Source organism: Argiope bruennichi, chromosome 11, assembly GCF_947563725.1.
Source record: "Argiope bruennichi chromosome 11, qqArgBrue1.1, whole genome shotgun sequence".
NCBI classification, from domain to species: domain Eukaryota; kingdom Metazoa; phylum Arthropoda; class Arachnida; order Araneae; family Araneidae; genus Argiope; species Argiope bruennichi.
In genome coordinates this window covers 19,643,662-19,666,262 of record NC_079161.1, presented here as the reverse complement: position 1 = coordinate 19,666,262, position 22,601 = coordinate 19,643,662, and the positions used below count along the sequence as shown (strand labels likewise).

At 32.6% G+C, this 22,601-nt stretch overlaps 1 protein-coding gene across 1 annotated transcript in view; it reads left to right on the top strand.

The window, feature by feature from the left end:
* The window catches only part of LOC129957400 (uncharacterized), a 94,837-nt gene that overhangs the window by 64,192 nt on the left and 8,044 nt on the right, over nucleotides 1–22,601 (top strand). The window contains exon 3 of the mRNA XM_056069701.1: nucleotides 13,193–13,374. Within this exon, the coding sequence (XP_055925676.1) occupies nucleotides 13,193–13,374 (182 nt within the window). The remainder of the gene's footprint in view (nucleotides 1–13,192; nucleotides 13,375–22,601) is intronic.

The window sequence follows — 22,601 nt, the reverse complement described above, 5'->3', positions numbered from 1 at the left end:
CTGATGTTAATTTTGTCTTTGACCTTTTTACTAACCGCATTTCGCTACGGAAGCGACGGAACAGTTCATTTGAATGTCAATGTTTATTAAAAATAAATAAATAAATGAAAGCGGAAGAAAGTATTGCAACAGGCATCAATTGATCCAACTGTTGAATCTAGAGCATTGTCACTTTGTGATAGCAAGTTCCGTTTGCCTAAGATGCAGCGCCATCTATTGTGGATGAAAGATACTTGGTTTTGTGGTGGGTTTTATGCATTTTTGTTTCGGTTCATCTTGAAATCGAAACTTGAATGAAATGAAACTAGATTAGGTTATCTTTACGTATTTCTTGTTCTTGATGATGTGGCAGAATGTACGTGGTCAAAATTTACGTATGGCCACGTTTTTTTCTCACGTATTTGGACCAAGACGTGGTCGTTGCCTTTTTTTATTTTCCCTTGTAAAAACTAAGTATTGAAATAATAAAACTAAGATTAAGATTTTTTTTTATAAAGGTTAGAAGAGAAAATTATTAGAAAATATTACGAAATTATTAGAAAAATTTGAGTTCAATGATTCAAATATAATTTCTTTAAAAATACCGACACTGTATGCTTGTTATATTTGTTTATTTACTTAAATTATTTGAAATGAAAAAGTTTTATTCTCTCTATTTCATTGCATTTTTAAATGTAAAATATATGTAAGTTATCAAACAAACAAACAAATTATTTAAAAAAAATCATTTGTGTTAAGATTAAAATTCATATCTTTGTTAAATTACTTTTTTTTAATATGCATACCACTTCTAGTCTTATAAAAAAATGGATGATTTTTCAAAATCATATGGAACATTATTTAAATATGATTATTCTTAAATTTTATACTTGAAAATCAAATTTCAATTATTTAAAAATTATATCCGAGTTTCGAAAATTTTATTACATAATTATTTTGTTGATTATATTATTTATTTGACCTTTAAAAAGGAGAGAAAGCATATGATGCATCAATTTGGAAAAAGCTTGTTATAATTTGCTAAAATAAAATAATAACTGTCCCAACCCTGAATAAAAAATGTCCTTCAATTACCTTCAGGAAAAAAAAATCTTCGATTCGATTTTTTTTAAGTTGTGACACACCTGATGATATTTGATTACTCTATAATTACACATCTGTGTACATTAGTTGCTAATTGCCAGTTATAAAACATTGCCTTTGGCAGTTATTCCATGTAACAACCTACTTGTCTGTGTTTTATGATACGTCTTATGTTACATGTTACATCTGCTCAATACACATTTTTATATAAAAGACATTCCAAATGTTTTAATTTACAGTTAACAACATGTTGACTCATGTTCGTTCCTGGCAATGACTAATAAAATCGTTTTACCTGACATCTTATTTCTTATGACGAGGATCTACGGTGGGTTGGATACCAGTCACCCTGAGGGTCTTTTGTAGTCGTTTTCGTTCTTTCTTTTTTCCGGTTAACGGTGCCGGGTTTTGTTTTGGCATGTCTTTCTGTACTTCCTGCTGATCTTCATTTACATCTTGATACGGTTTATGCAGCAGTCGGGTTTTTATTCGCATCAAGGGTTTAGACTGGATTTTATCGTTTGGTCATGATCGTGAGGTGTCCGCGTTTCTACACCGCTTCGAGCAGACGATGGTTTATTCGATTAATTTTATTGTGCGGATCGGGTAAGTGCTGGTTGTTTGTTTTGTTGTCTTCGCAGTCTTCGATTCATTTTTTATTATTAATTTTGTTTTTTATTTAAATTAGATATCATAGAAATTGGGTAATTGGAAGTTTGTAGCAATTATTTCTTAGTTTTATTTATTTGAATCTTTACTGATAATTGCTTTTTTTTGTGTGTGTTTTTAACTTTTTCTTTAATCATATTTTTCAGTTTATAATTGGTTTAATCGTTTTTGGGGAAAATAGAAGCATTTCAAAAATTTCTGAATTCGTTTTTATACCCTGTACCGATATGTTCCTTTATTTTCGATTTTATCTTCATTCTGTCAATTCATTTCTATTGTTTGTTTGTTTTCTGTTCTTTCACATTTCTGCAACTTTTGATATCAAACTATAGAAATATTTAAATTTTGAGCATCGAGGTCAGTGACAATGGTCCTAAGTTCTGCAGATGATCATTATCAAAAATCAATTAAAATAATTTTCAACTTCTCATTTATTTAATGAAATCTGTTGAAATTTAGGGGGTTTCACTTCTCCCCATCGAATGTCGTTTTAGTAGCAAGTTTTTTTTTCTCGTGCATTTTGATCATTCCATTGCATGACTTCTTATACTTTTTAACAATTTTTTGATATCAAACTATTGAAAAAATTTAATTTTGAGCATTGCATTTATTAATAGTGGTCTTAAGTTCTACAGATAACCATTGCAAGTAATCAATTAAAGAAAGTATTAAGCTTCTCAGTTATTTAATGAAATCTTAAGGAGTTTCCACTTTCCTCTATCGAATGTCGTTTTAACAGCATTTTTTTTTTCTTCTGCATTTTGATCTTATACCATCGCATGCCTTAAAAATTGATTTTAAGACCACCGTTCAGACCCTCCCAACTCTACCCTTTAAAACCCACCCCGCTGGAATTTGCCGAAGATGGTATTTGTCGAGAAATCTGCCTTTTCACTTCCCATTCACATAAATAACCACACAGCATAGCAAAGTATCTTTTAAATAATGATTGATAACCCCATATTCGGTTGCACGACCCTTTGTTATCGTGCCTCGATTCGTATGCAGATTTCTGTAGCCCTTGCAATAAACACGGCATGTAATAGATTGCCCTGGTCTATGTGGGCCCGCGAGTGGTGACGTATGGCAACCCATTAAAATCTATCCGGAGATCTATGTGTGCGAGCGATGATATAGAGAGATGGATATATGCGCCCGCTAACCTTAAAGTGATGTCTTTCCTGCCGATTTGCATGCCAGGCCTTTGTAAACCCATTCAGGGATGGTTGAAGATACAGGAGAACCCATTTACATTAGGGTGGTCGTGTCGTCTAAAGTGGGTGCAATTGTTTGCGCGTGGGGGTTTGATGTATTGTTGTGGTTCTCGATTTGACCGAGGATGTTGCTTCGTGGTGAAGAAAGTTTTGGGTGCTTTATGTAAATTTTGTATTGATGAAAGCTTTTAAAGTTCGCCAGAATGTTTTTTTTTTTTTGTTGCTAGTTTTGAATGGGGTGGAATTTAAAACGTGGCGTAATTTCAGTTTTAGTCTTGTAATTGATGGATGGATTTTGGCTTTTATATACATAAAAACATTTTAAAGCCTTTGAATTGATTCGAGAATATACCAGTTTATTTTGCATTTCTATTGCTGTATAAATAGCATTAAGTGTCTAAGTCATTAATGTCAGTAATGCTCAAAAAATCATGTTTTCCAGTATCAGTTCGATACTGTCAAGATATAATTTGTTTCATTGTAATTTGGCGAGGCGCTATTTTGCAAATCTTTGGATCATGATAAATATATTTGCATTAAATATGAAATTTATCAATTATGTAGAGTATTTATTAATTGAATAATAATTAGATATATTTTTCGCTAAATAAAATTTAATTAAAGAACTTTTTTTTTTTTACTTTTTGAAAATCTTAAAGTATCAAATATTAAAAAATATTTGAAACCTACAAATTTATGAATTGTGTAAACTAAACTTGATATGAATTTGAAAAATTTACAATTGCAAATTCTTGTTTAAATTGTTCTTACCAAACATCATTGTAATCATAAACCTTTGTATAATCTAAAAATTAATTAGATGCTATAAAGCTTTGCTGATCGTTGGTATAATTTTGAATGCTAGAGGTTAATTAAGGCTTATCTGACAAATTCAAAATCTGTTAGGTATAATTTTGAGCATGAAATATTCCATAATTTTTCATTTAGTTACCAAAATCATTCCTATCGCACTTGAATCATTCTGGTTAAAATAACAACCGATCAAAAATTCGTATTTCCAGCTAATTAAATGCTAATATCCTATTTCTCTGCGCGACGCTGGCGATTTATTTGGCAACAAATCACATTCCGTAACAACCTGCGTCTATATTTATCTCACACAAAAGGAAACCGCTTTGGGCTTAAAGACCAAAACACGGAAACGTTTTCAAAGACCACCACATCAGACCTCTAAACGTCCGATAATGAAAAGATTCATTAACTTTACCAAGCAGGGGTGGCAACGGATACTACCAATCCGTGTTTGCCTTGCGGTTACTCAGCTTGCATATCTTCCATCTTGTCCAAAGTGTACACAACCGAAGTCTCTAACCACCATGCGTTGGTGTGGCAATTCTTTTATTGGCACCACCGCACTGCAGTGTTTGCTCACTAAGGATCACTTTAAAATACTTTCCAACTGTCCATTGAGATTGTGGGGGTGAAGCGAGTGTGCTTTGTTGACTTTAAGACCGCCTTGGAGTTTCCGCATTCATTTGTTATCGAACTTGTGGTCGTGATGGGGTTGCAAATTAAAACTCGAAGTGCAACAATTCCTGGAGAAGGTATGTTATAGAATTTATGCTGTTGGGATTTATTTGATGTAGAAAAGGGGGTTCAATGGAATGGACTGTTGAGAATTATTGAATTTAACCTTCGCAGTTAGTCTAATAGTCCATGTTTTATTTGAGTTCGTTTTGATATTTTTACTATGATTTGCTGCTTCTAAAAGTATATATATCCAAATTATATAGGATATTTATTAATGTTTACAAATTTTTGCATACAAGATTATTAAAAAATCGTATGGAAAGCTGCGAATTTTTCGATAATTAAGTGCTGAACATGGTTTAGCTGCTCATTGTGAAGTTCCATTACTACTATAATTAAAAATTAGTTAATTAGTTTGTTTATGTTTAAATTGTAAATGTGTTGCATCTTTCATTAACCTTTTAAAAGGCAATTTTTTTTTCTAATCGTAGTATATTAAAATATTTTTAGATTGAGATTGTCTTAAGAAAAGGGATTTATTCAGCGTATTAGATAAATTTAATTTAAATTAATTTGGTTAATTAATAATTCAGTTACAAATCTAGATAACATTTTGTGTGAGATAAGAAATTGAAGATTCTAAGCTTCTGTGTTATTGAAAATTTTGTCAGAACTTATGACAACCTGCATAACTTCACACAAAGATGGATGAATTTGGTGGGAAGCCTACTTCCCATGGCCTAGAAAGGGTTAAATAAAAAGGAGTAGATATCCTAAAAAATACGTAAAGCTCATTAAAGTTAAATAAATCGTTTTGCGAAAGTGGAAGATAGTATAGCTTATAGTAAAGCTGCTTTAAGAATAAATTTTAAATAGGAAATCTTTTTGTAACTTATTATTAATTCTATCTGTTTGTTAGTAATTGGCGTTTTAATCGAAATTAGGGAAATTTGAATAGTGAAATTTCGTTTTTGAGAAATTAATCGTCAACGTAAGGGGGCTTTTATTTTCCTTTAACAAAATAAATCTGATTACAAATTAGTCATCTTGGTAAAAATGGTATATATCAGAGTTACTGATGAATACAAGGATGATTACTATAAACAATTATTAACATTCTTAAACAAAATAAAGTTGAAATTAAATTATTCATACTGATAAGCTTTGTTAATATGAAATATTAGAGCTATCGATAAAGAAACGCACAAACTGAGATATCGATTGATTGTTCAGCTAGCATGCTTTAGTTGGTGTTACTAGTCATAAACTTATTATCTGAAAGAAATTCTATCGGTATAAAAATTCTATTCTATTTGGTGTTTTTCATTTAAGAAAGACAGTGGGCGGCAAGTCGTTAATATTTGAACAAACGGAGATACTATCAAATTGACTGTTTATATAATTTGATACGCTATCTTGAAAGATTCCGTGACTTGAGTTCAATAAATGTTTCTGTTATCATCCCTTAATATACGACTTTCGATTTCTGCCTTTGAAATAAATAAAAATGAAGCGGAATTCGAGTTATCACACCATCCATCAACAAAACCTGAACCTGCTTTATGTTTGACCTGGACATTTATTGGATTCGAGAAGTGTCAAATTTTCTATATGACCCTGCCATTCCACAAGTCTATTTTCTGCCGGCCGAAAACTTCCACTGCTAACCCCCTCCCGATTTTTTTACGAGCACGGTCACAGTTCCCGCGCGCTTGTGCCAGATCTGGCCCTTCCACCGAACATAAGGCAGGGATTCCATAAAAACCCGAACCATTTTTTACGATCGCTCAAACTTATATACACTCGTGCCACAAAATTCAAGAGCTTCGGTTATAAAAACGGGTTCCGACTTGCTGTGTAGCACTTTGTTTGGGGGGTCCCACTGATTCTGCCTGCCCATAAAACTTCGTTTCTGATCTGTTGCTTCTATATCAAAAATGGCCTTTCGCGTAAATAGAGCCTGCATATGTATGTATATACCCATATATAAAGAACCCCACTGGTGTTTTTGGGGATCTGTTAGAAAATTCATAAGGAGTATAAAGGCGTCGAGTTTTTACATACAAACGGGTAGAGTTATGGAATTCTTGCACGCGCCAAGCCATAAACAATAGCCTGTGGATATTTTATACGGGATTTTTAAAGTTTTAAAGAAATAGTTTTTCCGTGGACCTCCCCCGATGTGTGGTCGTTCCGGTGTTGAAATATTGGCCTCTTTTCGAAATTGAAAAGCAAAAATGTAATTTCCATGTAACATTTTCAAGAAAATGGGGGAGGGGGATCAAGTGCAACTGTTTTGAGACAGTTATGAGATGCGAGCTATATTGAATTGAATTGAAAATGTTGTCTATTTTGTTAATATTTGGCGATATTTTGGCGTGTGTTTTGATTGAAAATTTTTAGGAAATGTAGCTTAACAGATTTTGATTCCAGATATTGTAAGAGAAAGTCTAATTAGTCCAAGTACCCACTTATACACAGCGGAGTGAAAATTGGTATCTTCACATTGAAAATACATTCATCATATACTTCCTGGTTTAAAATATTAATCGAGATAGTAAAGAAAAACCATTTCTTCTGTTTTATATGAATTTAAACGAAATTTAATCTATTGAAAATATTTCAAGCAATCCATCCCAGCGTTTTCTGCTCTTGGTAAGAATTTTTAATTCAGAAGATGCATACAGATATTTTAAGATTGAATAATTTTAAAAAACTAAAATGCAAGGACTTTGTTATTCTAAATTTTTAAGTAATACTTATGTAGGATTGATAGTTTTGATCATCGTTGTTTGTGAACTTTGGCTTTTGTAATTTTAGTTTGATTGGAAATTGAGTGATGACTTTGATATATTTTTAATATTCCATGGAGATTCTTAAGAGGATTGTCTTGTACAAAAATGACTTCTATTTTAGGAGAAATTGCCGAAATTTGATTATGCAGATAATGAAATGGCTATTGGTCGATGTTTGCGTGTCAAATTAAACTTCGCCCATAATTTTACCATACTTTCATTTAGTCAAAGAGTACTTGGGTGACCGAGCTTAGTTCGGCGTTTTTGTAAAATCGTAAATAAAGTCCTATCGTATTGTTCGTTTAAGGTTATAAGCGAAATCTTATTGAATTGCAAATCCTAGATCGAATATGAGAAAATTGCACGGAAGTCTGAAGCTCTAATCACTACTTCAGGCCGCGATGGCCTGGTGGTAAGGTCTCGGCTTGTGAGCCATAGCGTTTCAGGTTCGAGACCCGATTCCACCGAAGAACCGTCGTGTAAGGGGGTCTGATGCACGTTAAATTCGTCATGCCAAACGTCCTCCCGCTGGTGTGGTGTGGCGTGGAGAGGGGGGTGCCAGCCAAGGTGTCGTCCTCGTCATCTGACCGCGGTTCTAAATTACGAGGTCCGTCCCAAAATAGCCCTAGTGTTGCTTTTCAACGGGACGTTAATATAACTAAACTAAACTAAACTAAACTAATCTCTACTTTAGTTTTAAATAAAAAAGTTTTTTTCTAAAATCAGAAAAGGCACCCATATAGATAAACTTAGAAAGCAAAACCTTATCTAAATATAATATTTGAACCTAATCTTTAGAGTCGGTTTCGAGATACACGAAATAAATTTATATATATTCAAGAATTGCCCGCCTATAGGATTTGAGGCATACATTGACATTATAAAAATATTTTTTTTTTCTTAATTTTAATATTACTATAAGAAACATTTTTGAAGAAAAATGTGTATTAATGAACTTTTTTCCCCTGCAAAAAATATATATATCATTAATCAAGTTAATTTCAAATATTGGAATAATTTTTTTTCGTGTTGATATTTATTGATTTCCGTAAAATTTTAATGAATGTAAGATAAATTTACTATTTCATTTTCATCTGATGAGTTTTTGCATCAAAATTTAAAGATCCGGAGTCAAACCGCGTTAACAAGTATAGCGAACTATATGAATTCTAAATTAAATCATCAAGCAACAGATATATGCCATCAAATCATTATTTCATACTCGTATAATCCATTCGAAAACTTCGTGGCACAAACCATCCTGACCTTATGACCACTTTTATCGCCCATCGCGGGCACTAACCCTACGACGCAGAATAAAAAATAATGTTCTCTTTCGACGCATCCTTGGGAGCCGGTCAGTGCGAAATTGATGCCCCCGGAATAAATATAAAAAGCACCCCCGTCTGTAGTACGACATTCACCGAGTTATTATACTCAGCCCATCAACACGATGCCACCCCGCGCCTTTACGACAGCAGTTCAAAGATATCTTTGACTGGGTCGCCGGTTTACCATATTGGCGACTTTATCGCCGGCAAAAATCAGTACTTGATACGTGAACGAATTTATAGTGTTAGGATAATCCGTTATTATTTATTGTACTTAAAGACTAAACATTATGAATAGATTTTTAATGCGTTATGTATGAACGGGTGTATTTTTTGTTTGTCGAGTCTATTATATAATTTAATAGGATCTTAGGAAACATTTATAAATGTGAATTTCGTTAGCAGTGTTGCTTTTCCCATATTTTCGAAATATACCAGAGATGCTACCTACGGTAGTATGTTTTAGCCAGCCTTTAACTAGAACAATGACAGGATTGAAATTTCGTTTTCTCATATTTTATTTATTAAATATTGCTTATTCTTCAATTTGTAATATCTTGAGGCGCACGAATTTAGAAAGTAATACGTTGTAACTTTTAGCTTGAATTTTAGTAGTTTTATTTTGCCATCAATTTATTCATATTTCGTCCTTATATTTTCTTAGTTGAATACGAATCAAATGCTGTGTCATTTCCTTATTATTCTGTCCGTTTTTAATTCAGCTAAATTAACTCTTAAGTTCGTCAAGAGAAATATAACTATAAATCTTTCTTTTAACTATTAAAAATATCATCTCGTCTTTAGAAATGTCCACTTGTGAAAAGGGGCACCATTATAGCCAGAACGATGCATAAGAATTTAAAACATAAATCAGTAAAAATAATGCATCTTCGCATTTATATCAATGCTTTAAACATGAAAATATTTGAAATTTTTGTGTCAATTGCAAACGATAGCGACACGCAACATTTGGCGACACATGCTATAATTACACATTTCCACACATTCATTTTGAGAGCTGATGTGACTATATAAATACATGCATCATTAAAATGTTTTAATTTGAAACTTGACTGATTGCGTTTCAAAATCAACCAGAAACAAAACACCAAACTTTCCACAAAGACAAATGACACTAATCCCCCCCTCCCCCTGTTGGCATTGTCTCAAGATCCATCGCCAATTTGCGAAACCCATTGGCGACGCTTTCTTGTAACCCTTTATAGCGAAGCCCGAAATAAAAGGCGAGTCACGCTGCATTAATTTTGGCGCATGGCGATCATTATGGGCGATGCCACGTTATTAATTGCGCCCATTCACAAAAGACTAGATCACCCGGTCCCATTTTTAATGGCCATCCTCCCACCTTTTCATGTTCGCTGCTTTTTTTTTGTGTATTTATTATTTATATTGTCTTTATATATTTCACCACCAGTCAGTCGCCTCTCTTTTAGAGAGTATTATTTTTCGGATAGTATGAATTAATGTTAGATCTTTATGAATAGGATGATTTTTCATAGCAGTTGACTGTAGCGTATATTTTAGTGCCGTGACAATTTGCTTGCGATGCTTTTTTATAAATTCCATGCATTTAATTATTTAATTTCTTAGCAGTACTTGAGGGTTTGAAGCATACTTGTATTTGGTTATGAAATAACATTTGGGGTTAGTGCTTTACTTTCTAAACTTTACACTACACAAACGTAAGAACAAAATGAAAACATCCGGCAGTTTTCTCGATATCAATATCGAATGTAAATTCAAAATTTTAAAGAAATGTATAAAAAAATTATTACAATGATTTATTATTGTTATGATGTAATGCATATTATAATTTAATATATAAGATTTCATTATTTCAATAAAAAAAGGATAAATCTCAAAAAAAATCATATTGCAATGAATTAAATTTAATTAAATAAAATTATTGGTTGAAAATTAATACATTTTAATTACATATTAATTAATACATTTTCGTTCATTCATTAATACACTAAAAATTTTACATATTGTTAGAAAACAATTTCTCAAAAAAGGAAAAATCTCCAGAAAAATCTTTTGGAATTGTAAGTGAATAAAATTATGGGTTGGCAATTAATGCAATTTTAATCTGATTCGTCATTTAAAAATATTGTCATTAATGTAATGTTCGTTAACATTGTAATTTAGCATATAAGATTTCATTATTATTGTAATAAAAATTTTATATAATGCTAGATTTTTCAAAAAAGGGGGGGGATTTTATTTTATTTCAATTTAATTCATTCTAATTATTGTAATGTTCTTTAACATTGCAATTTAGTATATCAGATTTCATTATTATTCTAATAAACATTTTTATATTGCTAGAAAGTAATTTTTCAGAAAGGAAAAAAATCTTTAAAAAAATTGTAATGGAATGAATTAAATTTAACTAAATAAAATTATTGGTTGAAAATCAATACATTTTAATCCGATTCGTCATTCAAAAAGTATTCTTTAGCTGTCATTTTTTAATTATCGAACATTTACAATATAAAACTTAGTACTTAAAAATTACGATCAACGCATTATGCAGTAAAAACATTTGGCGCAATTTCAATTTTAAGAATATAAAATTTAAAAAAAGAAGCTTCGTGTTGTTTATTCTAGTAGTAGATTAATTGTGTTTTCCAAGCCACGATGTCAAGAACAACTGTTTATATCAAGCATCGTGTTATTACAGAGCTTAGTTTTTCAGGGTTACTCTATGCCATTACGAAATCGTTTGCTTTTAAAACTGCATTCGCAAACAGTCTGCTTGGCGCGTGCCCGTGTCAGCGTTAATCAACACTTAATTTAAATATTTATTCGGAACTTGGAACAGGGCACGCGCGTTATCAGTGCTGTTCAGACAAAATAAGGCGTGCTGCTGCTGTTGTTGTCGAATCAGCTGTCGACACTTAAATTAATCTACGGAATCAAATAAGGAAGTGAATATGAAGATGTGTGATATATGATATCTTAAACGGCGGAATACTATTGGATGAAATAAATGCAGCGGCCTTTTTTTTTTTTTTTTTTTTTCGTTGTTGTTGTTTTCCTATAATTCTTTTATCGAAGGTCGATTATGAATGTTCTGATGTCAAGTTATTTGTTGTGAATAAAATGAAATTTAAAATGGGGTTAAAAAGATTAAGGAGGAAAATTAAATTCGATGGTTTGTGTTGCCAGTATAAAACTGAATTTTACTTTTTTTTTTTTTTCTTCTTACTATTAGTGTCTTATTATACATATATATTGCTTCTGTTTTTAACCCGTTGCACTCGAACGGTGATTCTAATTTAATTTTGATTTTTAAAAAATACTTGCAGAATGGTAAAAAAACGTAGATTAATTTTTCAATGGAAATTCAACTTATATATATATATATATATATTTTGAAGCAATGAACAAGCCCTTGTATTAACTGAATAATTCTGCATCGAATTACTTTTTCGATTGCTAAAAGTTAGTCTTCCATCACTAAGGAGAATGGTTCAAAAGTAGAATACAATGAAGTGACTGAAAATGTAGTGTCTTTCAGCTGTCACTCAAACTTATGTCAATAATTATTCAGCGATTTTTTTTTCTTGGTAATAAAAGAATCTCTTTGTAGAGGGGGGAAAAAATCAACGATTCAAAATATTCTCGAATAATTTTGTTACAAATGAAAATTCTTTTTTACTTTTTCTCCCAATTAAAATCGAATCAGCATTGCTTAAAACAAGGTTTTTATTGCAACTCAATAAATTGCACTCAAATATAAACCGAATTACTTTTCCATCTAGTACATGGTCTTGTTTACGGTCTACTACTTTTTGTACATGGTCTTGTACTTTTGTCTTTATTGTATGAAATTATTATCTGATACGTAATACAGTACACTCCCAAGTATCCGACCTTATGTGGCGGAAGAACAGGCCGGATAACAAAGAAGCCAGATAAGCCTCAGCTCTATGAATTCATTTCTTTGACAACCAATACCAGAAGGCAAAGTTTTTATACCAACGCTCACTGTTATAATATGTATTTTCTGACTTCTTATTGAGTAATAAGCCCTGAGTAGTAATTTTATATGATAAATACATGCATAAAATATATAGTAATGTTCTTAAATATTACTATATATTTTATGCATGTATTTATTATACAAGATTTTTTTTTTTTTACATTTTAACTATTTATTTTATACTTGAATAATTCTTTAGAATGTGATATTTGGTCAAGTATATTCCCTTGTGCAATGTTGTTCGGTACGATTTGCAGCAGTATCTTCTTTTAAGACATTAAGGACCGCTCACGAGTTTTCTCGTGTTGCGTGTCTCGTCTGTTATTGCTTCATATATAACAAAGTTGTGATGATTTTAGAACGCACAAAACGTGCTGTCCCAGGCGTATGCCTTACAGATTTCTTTCCAAGTCCTAAATGTATTAAATATTTGCCTTCTGGTTGGTTATGCATCGATATAGCCGAAGAAACATGGAAACGAGATTTCTCGTGATCTGAAACGAGATTTCTCGTGACTCGCACGCAGTGTGTTAATATCTTATCCTTAATTGTTAATCCTTATTCTTGTTTAACTTATCTTTGGTTGTTTTTTCTCCACAGGAACCATGGCAGAGCCGGAGGAATTGAGAGTGGACTCTCCCGAACACTTGGCGCTGCCCTCGGAATCGTCCTCCAGGAGAGCTCGATCCCAATCCGTCAGCATACCCCTTGACCATGACTATCTCAGAGAAATCGGCATCTCCCTCAGAAGGCTGAGCAACGATTTCGAGAACAGGCTCGCGGTAAGGTATAGTTCTTTTCTTTGTTGTCGCTCATTTTATGGTGGATTCTTCTGTGTTGCGTTTTCCTGCTAAGTCCAGATGGTTATTTGCATAGTTTGGCGTAGAAATTGATTTTTTTTTTTTTTTTTTTTTTTTTTTGTCAGTCAAAAGAAATTGGATATCTTATTTGCCAGAGGGTATCCCGGTTGTAATAATCTTGGCGAGTTATTTAATGTCAGCAGGCCACAATGATTTCAGTGAATTGAAAATGCAAGAAAGAAGCCAATATCTTTTTACTTTCTCATATATGTAGTATCGAGAAAGAACAGTAAACGTGAGAAAAATCGAACGCGAGATTTTGACGAATCTCCACGTTTTAGATCACCCTGGCTTCGAAAAATACATTTTTCAAAGATGTCCGTCTGTCTGTGACAAATATATCTAAAAAAAAAAAAAAAAAACGCTTTGATATAAACGGATGAGATTGGATATACAGGATTTTTATCAAATTTTGTGCACAGTCCGCTCAGAGGAAGTCTGTCCGGCTATTCGAATTTAATTTAACACTATAACGACAGAACAAAGAAAGCTAAATAGGTGAAAATCAATGTGCACACAATTGACATGTATATAGATACTTATCAAGTTTTGAGTCAAATTTGACAAGAGATTGACCGTCTGTCGGTCTTTACTTTCAAAAACATATAAACGCGATAACTGAAAAACGCAATGAGTCAAATATACCGAATTCGGTACATCATTTTTGGGACTACAAGTGTAGTTTTGTGTCAGATTTTTATTCCGATCGGTTGTGAAGAGCGTGTCTAAAATTCAAATTCGATTTTTGGATACTATTAACCGCATGACAGGGATTAATCGCCAAATAACTCGCCAAGAATGACAGTAAAAATGCTAAATTCGCACCAAAGTTTAATTTTTCGCTCTGATGTATGATCTTTGACTTAGAAAGAAAACATTATTAAACAGAAGTCTCCATTGTGCTATTACACTTTAAATTGCATCTGTTACGACAGTGATATCGAGACAAGTTAAATTCGCCGGGAGGGCTTGAGTATTTATTCGATATACTTATTTTTCATAAATTCTGAAGCTTTGTTTCATTAAAGGGTGGGGAAAAAAATTTAGTGAAATATGTAAATGATTTTATCTCGTTGGTTTAGTATATATGTTACCGTTAAGGTATATAATGCAGTTATTTCATAGAATACCTAGTTATTCCATGAACTAACTGATCGTGTCCGTTAAAGTGTGTAATATGTTATTCATTTGACACTTTAACTAGTTATTCTATGAAATAACTAGGTATTCTATAAATTAACTAATGAGAAACAGTTAAAGTGTAAAATAAACAATTTATCTAAAATGAAATGAAACTAATGATAGACAATTAAAATGAAAAAGAAGCCATTTATCTCATTTATGCAGCGTATAAATGGTATTTATGGAAACGTACCATAAAATCATTTGTTACAACAAGGATTACTAAAATGACACTTGGAATTACAAAGAACATTATTTCTAAAACATAAATATTTTATTTCTAAAACAAACAAACAAAAACATAAATGCAGTAGGGGTGGAAGGTAAAATGTATTTGTCGTGCGAGATATATGATATAGATTATTTTACACTTTAACGGGCTGCAGATCGTTATTCTATGAAATAACTAGTTAAACCATGAAATACATGAGAGTTTTACACTTTAACGGGCACGATCAGTTATTTCATGGAATAACTAGGTATTCTATAAAATAACAGATTTCATACTTTAACGGTAACATATACATGGTGAAATCTTAACTAAACATTAGTAGATTGTTTCAATGAATGTGATTTCCATTACTGAAAAATTAATATTGTCTATATTCAATACATCGACTACTATAAAAATCGATTTATTAAATCTCCAAGTGCTGTAAAATAAGCCTCTGCCGTTTTATATCCACCATAACCCTACTCGAAAACTGAAATCCACTTTATTTATGCTACTTTAATAACAGGAATTCTTGCCATCTCAATTCAAACTCTATATTTTTAAGACCCATTGAAATTTTTATTAAATCTTTTCCCCTTCTAAATCCAATTCAGCCTTCATGTGGCATCGCCCTTAAATCTATACCAACGACTCACCGGATTGTTCCATGAAAGCAACTTGCCTCTGTCGATTGTACCCAGGAGATTCAGACATCTTTTCCAGCCGGGCCATTAAATGCATCTGACAAGATAGATGCCGGCCCATTTAAAAGAACCCCAAACCGCTATCAATTGCCCAACGAGCATAAGTACCGAGCAGTAACATGTTTCTTTTCAGCAATCGATTGCACTGCCCTATTACGTGTTCATTTGAATTATCCGGAGGAGGTTCTTTTTCAATCGTTCCTGGGATGTTTGGGAATGCGAGTTTTTGTATTTGTAGATGTGGGTTCAAATTGTGTTTCCATTCATAGCGTGGATGGGGTTTTTAAGTCTGGCAGGTGAGTTATGTATATCGCATGGAACTGTTTTCTGAGGTCTTTTTGAATGTTAAATGAAAACATTTCTAAATCGTTGCGCGTTCGAAGAAATGGAATTCAGAGTTGATACCGGATTGGGGAATAACGCGATAGAGTTGTAGAAGCAGGCGTTGAGAAATTATAGAAATAGAATCTATTTCAATCTATCCGCTATAAACATTGCAATTTTTCCAAAATAAACATCGGATGAAGATGGTTACTGCGTCGTGGTACGTCAGAAGGAAAATACTGCATGATTGACCTCCAAATTGAACCTGTTTCAGAATTTATTAAAAGAACATCGATTAAGTTCTTCGAAAAACTATTCCAGATTCGTAACGAATTACTTCAAATCAAATCCGGCGGTGCCCAAATCTAGAAAGACTTAGGTCGGCAATAGACAACTCTTGCATTAATTTTCCGTCTGGAAAAAAGAATTTACTAATTCTGTTATCAATCTGGTGGATTACAATCTCAATTATTCCTGTTTCGGCCTTAGATAACTACGATGAGCTAGCTACACGCATGCGATTTCTGTTTTTTTCCAAAAATAACTAATCAAAATAGTTAAAACCAGTCCATTAAAGTTCTGTTTCCCTCATAAGTAAACAAAATATTATTTTATATTAATAAATATATCATAAAAGTTTTAATCTAACAATTCTACCAAATTTCATGACTTACAGCTTTATGCGCTTGTCTAAACTAGCTTCAATTAGTTTTAATCTTGCAAATTATAATAATTATTCCGAATTATGATGTCGAGGTGCTCATAACCACTTTGTCACACCCCGGAACTCCGAAACATCATTGCCGTTGTCTAGCGGTTTTTTCCATAATTTTATAAGGACATTTTATTTTTTTGATTTTGAATGCAGTAAGCAAAAATATATAAGAATTCAGGTTGTCATAGTATTGTATAATATAGTGTTGGTGACCTGTTAGTAAAGCCCTGCTCAGATTCCATACCCGATTTTATTGATTCGCTAAGCGTCTTGCACTGATATTTTTAAATCTGCCATTGATTATAAGTTTCTTGCTTGCATGGTGTAAAAAAAGTGCGAGATTAGATGCTGGTGCAAACGTTACTTTGTCAATTGACCACACTGTTTAATATCAAGATCTCTACCAAAAAATAAGCTGATGCATCAAAACAAGACATCGAACCATTGTGTTTTACAACCAGATCTTGTTACTAGGATTAGGAACCTCTTTGTTAATATTTTAAGTTAAGGCTTATCCGAGTTGATGATAGCAGTCGGAATCTAATCCTTGGTGTTTGTTCCGTGATTTTCAATAAGTGAAACTTTTATTTAGGTATTAAAACAAATTCTAGTTTGCAGTATTCCCAAGTGACTGATCTTTCTATTTGTTATTCATAGAACAACCTCATCGTCCGCTATTTTTCATTTTTACCATTTATGGTTAGGTTGACATATGAATACAACCATATAAAGGTAAAAAGGACCTTGATCTTTTGAAGCAATCCGTAACAACGGTATCGTTCAGTTTTCCCCCAAACCCAAACAGGTTCTGGGAGGGGAAGAGGGGGCATAAGAAGAAGTGCTTCTTTCTGGGAGGGTGTGTGTGCACGGCACGACTCTTCTTTTCGTTCTGCACGCACGTGTTGGGACCATAAGTCTGAAGGAAAGCAAAAAAAAAAAAAAAAAAAAGGTCGTCAAGAGATGCTTGCAGTTTGGTTGGAGGGGAGGGGGGACGATTAGAAACAGCAGCAAAGAAAAAGAAAGGAATAAAAAAAAAGCAGACGATTCGCATATGAAAAAAGCTCCGCGTCCCCTCTCTCGCATCATGCACTCACGTGTAACCTTTCTGCGGTTTTACTGAATAAAATCAAACGAAAAAGAAGCTGGATAACTCAACTCGGATGGAACAGAAAGTGGGGAAGAGGTAGGAGGTATAGATGAGTCAACAAACCATCTTCTCCAGCAGATTTTATTTTAATTCTCTTATTTTTAGTCCGTCCATCCTCTTGGAAGAGCCATTGTTTTGTTGCAGGGGAGGGGGGGGGCGCAGTGTGTTGTGTCTTTGACGCTTGTTGCGCAGTTGTGATTTATATTTTGTGTACTGAGCAACAGATTGCTTGTCATGGGATGTCATATTTCACTCACTTTTGCTTTGGCGAACAAACAAATAGGCCATTGTCATGTTCAATTCCACTTTCAGAAGGTCAGCGAATGGAATATAAATGGTTTAATTTGTCGATTAATTGAAAAACCGCAGACTTTTTTTTAAGTGGAAGATTGGATGTTTTTTATAGAGAAGTTTGATTTACCAGTAAAAGTGGGTATTGTTGTAATTGCGTATAATTTATTTCGACAATTAAAGCTGTATTGGTCATAGAATGGTAGTGTTTTCTTTCTGTGATTTTGATCTATTTATTACTGTTTCTTCCTTGAACAAAACTCGATTCCATGGAGAAAAGATTGAGTTCTTTTTAAAAAGGAATTCAACTTAAAATAAGATTTCGATATTCATTTTTTCTTGCTATTAGATGCATAAATTCTGTTTTAGATTCATTTTTGAGATTTCCTTTTATTTTTAAATTTCTGGCGCCAAAGCCTTTAGCGAAAAATTCCCTTTATTCTTCCGATTTTAAGATTTATTGAATTGTGATCTAAACTAAACAGTGCACAACTATTCATAAGAATATTTTACATTCATTAAATATTAACGATAGAAAAAAATTCGCAAATTAAATGTAGGTTTTAGAATCATAAATTTTATCACAAAAATATATGCTAATAAAAATTTACAGTTTTCCATTTTAAAAGAGAAACATTTTACTTCAATTCGTATAATTGATTCTGATTATGTAATCACCGCTTAGAAAATTCTGAAAATAATAGTGATTTCAAACAGTTATAAAGAGTGATTTAATCACTGTTTCTTCAATAAACAGAATAAAATGCAAATATAAAAAAAAAAACGATATACAAATAAAAAAAAAATTAGCGTTTTATTTTTTTTTAGTGAAAATTTTTACTTCAGTTTATATAATTGGTTCTCAAATGCCATCATAAAATCACCGTTTAGAAAATTCCGGAAATAACAGTGATTTCAAACAATTATAAAGAGTGATTTAATCACTGTAATGTTACTCCAAAAAAAAAAACCACGTTTATCTTTCCACAAATCGCGTCAAAATGCAGCTGTCAAGTTAATCGCAACGATTCTGGACGTGTAGTTATTTTTAAACGCTCCGTCGCTCAATTCTGATAATTTATACTTTTTTTTTAACAAACTGCCCTTGTTCGTGATGGCATTTCCTTTCTTTTAATTTTTTGAAGCGATTAATGCATTTCCTTTCTCGCTTCTTACTGTCAATATCCGTTTCCTTTCGGTTTAGGACAGTTTATAGGTTGAAAGATGGGTGTGCTTTTTTTTTTTTTTTTTAATCTATTTATTTAATAAGCTGCAGGTATGACTCACTTGTTCCGTTTGTTGGGCATGTCATACCTGAAGTCTTACCGGAAGTTGATGATTAACCACTATCTCTTGCCTACCCCTCTTGCATATTATTTTTTCGGTAAGTACTTTTAAGGGTGTCTTAAATTCAGGTTAGAGAGAGGCTCCATTTTTTTTTTTTTTTTTTTTGTTCGTTATGCGTGATAAGTATTTGGCCACCTGTTGACCTTTAAGAAGGTGGTGGAAAGGAGGGGGTGAAGGAGATTTGAGTCGCACTGGTGCATGGTGAAAGTGTGGATCTGCTTGGATGATTCAGAGATGGAGTGACTAATCGTTTGGAGGGGGATTTCTGGCCGGTTATCGTTTGATTCCATCTCCTCCGTTCCTTGACATTGCTGGAGTTGGAGATGGATTAAATTACAGGTTTTGTTTGATAAATGGGCGACTGTTTTGCGTAATTATTTTGGAGCGTTTCTCTTGTTTAAGAAGAAATGCCCCCCCCCCTCCCCAACTCCATGGTATTGTCCTAGGTTCTCCCCCAACTGCGGTTACATAGTCATTTATTATGTTATTTTCGAATTTGATAAGGGACTTTTGAGGGGACGTTTAAGTTTACACCAAATTATTAACATTATTTCTTATTGTACTACTTATCTATTTTTTGTTTTTGATTTCCTGAATCTGATACCATAGTATGTGGTGCGCTTAATAAGAATAAAATCTAGAAAATTCATAATTTTTAATTCTAAAATGAATGTGTATTTTTTTGGTTCCTTTAATTTATCAGGCCCATATTATAGAATGTATTAATGGGGGGAGAGGGGAATTAGTTGTCATGTAGTTCTATTTAAATGTTTAAGTTTTGTTCGAAACATTTGATGACGTCAAAGATTTTGCGAGCAAAATTTTCAGTCATGATTAAATGGAAAACTTGGTGAATTTTTGAAGTTTAAAGGGGTTGAAATTTGAATATTTTTTTCTCCTCTTGAAGCTTTTCGGGTATCTTTTTATCTCAGTCAGGTGCTGTATCGTTAAATTTTTGTCTCCTGCTATTTTTGCTATAAATCAAAAGTTTTGAAGTTTCTTTTTTTTTTTAAGTGAATATTTTTGGTATACCAATAATACGTCGAATTATAAATAGACAAATTATTCAATAACTTGAATTACTAAACAGATAATTTAACTGAAATATCTAAAGTCCACATTATTTATTTAACAAATATTGCTTAGAAAAGTTATTGAAACCTGCTTTTATTTCTATTGAGATCATGGCCAAAAATTTAATGAGGCTTATAATTGCTACTCATTCACTATTTACTCTGAGAGGAGAGACAGAGCCCTGCGGTTAGCAGCTGATCTTGACGGTATCAGTAGCTCGAAAAGTAAATAATATCACAAAAAGAAATGTCGAACCATCAGCTGTCATGGGCTAATTCTTTTTCCATGTTTGTTAATAATAGCAGTGATGCCAAGTAGTGATATTACATGTCCATCACTCCAGTATGGAAGGGGGGGGGAACTCGCTCTATCTGGTCAGACGATGAAAGCTCAAGCTTAGACGAAAGGGGAGGAGAAGCCAGGTGGCTAATGTAAACAAAACTCAGCTGCTCCTTCCATCTTGTCTAAAAATAAAAGAAGAAAAAAATCGTTTTTTTTTTTTTTTTTTTTTTTTCCCCTTAGGGTTGTAATAACTTTGTGGGTAAAAGTGTCTAATGCAATGCTTCGTTTCGATTTCGAACTTTTACTTTTTTTTATGCAATTACTAGCGTATCGCTTTTCGCTTCACTTTTTTTTAAAATCTGGATTGCTGTGATTATCGCCTGCTCGAAAGTTTTCCTTCTAAAGACCCTTTTTCCGTGATCCTTTAATTGGCAATTAAGAATTTATATGTTAACAAGTGAAAAGTAATCGACTTTTAAATAATTATTCGGTAGATGTCATGAAAGAGTCGTTTCTTTTATACTAATTGTACTTAAAAAAAAAAAAAAAAAAGACAAGACGTCTCGGTTTCTGAACCAGTGGGTTTCAGGTTCGAGACCCAATTCCACCGAAGAGCCGTCGTGTAAACGGGTTTGGTGCACGTTAAAGTCGTCGGGCTCGAACGTCTTCCCGCTGGTATGGTGTAGAAGTTTGGAGAGGGGGTACCTGCTCAGTTGTCGTTCTCGCCATTTGACCGCGTTTCAAATTTACTAGGTCCTCCAAAAAATAACCCTAATGTTGCATTAAAAAAGGACGATATTGTAACTAAAAAAACACACAATATATATCCTATTAAGAAGTCATAGAAGATAATTCAAGAATTCTTTGACTTTTGAGAAGATTAATTTATTTCTTGGAGATATCGTTTTCAGGACTATGTTACAACACGACTAAAACAAACAAAAAGGGCAAATGTAATTAGAACCATACATCTCTTAATTACTTTACGTTAGCACATTGTTACCTTTTATGTTGATTAGCTACACTGTTCAAATCCCACCATCCCCGCTGCAAAAAATGTATAAATTTATCAAATTATAATTTGTAGAAGGTTTTATGGATGGGTCGGCTAGGTTAAATCATTATGCAAAACGCGCAGTGCAATTTTCAACATGCAGGAATATTATTGGTTTTAATGTTCTTGTCACAGTAATGCAGTTGAAATACGAAAATAATTTACATTCTAATAACATTTATAAATCGTTATAATTTATTTACTATATAAATATAAAAAATAAATCTTTCACTATTATTTTGAAACGTTTTTTTATTATTTGAACGAAAAAAAAATATATTAACTTCAAGGTGAGAACATTCACTTCAAGGTTTCATGGTATTCACCTCAAGGAAAGAAAGGGACTGGAGAGAGAGAGAGAGAGAGAGAGAGAGATGTCATTGCAAAAATAATGAATTCTTAACTGTAATACGGAACGTTTCGATGAAATCGAAAAAGTTTTCTGCAATAAATATAATGTTGTTATTAAATTTTTTTTAACGAGATGGAAAAAAAAATTTTAATGATTAGAAACTTGAATAGTTTCTCATTTTGGTTGACCTATTTTTCCAGATTCTTGATATAAGTGTAATTAAATAGTTCGCCAATGTCAGACTTCAATGAAGCATTTCACAAGGTTTATTTAGGGAATCTTAATGTAAAAGTATGTTTTGAAATGAATAAATAAAAAAAGGGGGTTGATAATTGTCGAATATACATTGTGCGTTGTCATTGGAAGTATTGTTTACTGTTAGTTTTTAACCCTGATTTCACTTTTTTTTTCCTTGCTTCGTCAATTATCTTAAATAAAAATAATATAAAAAAAATCGTCTGAC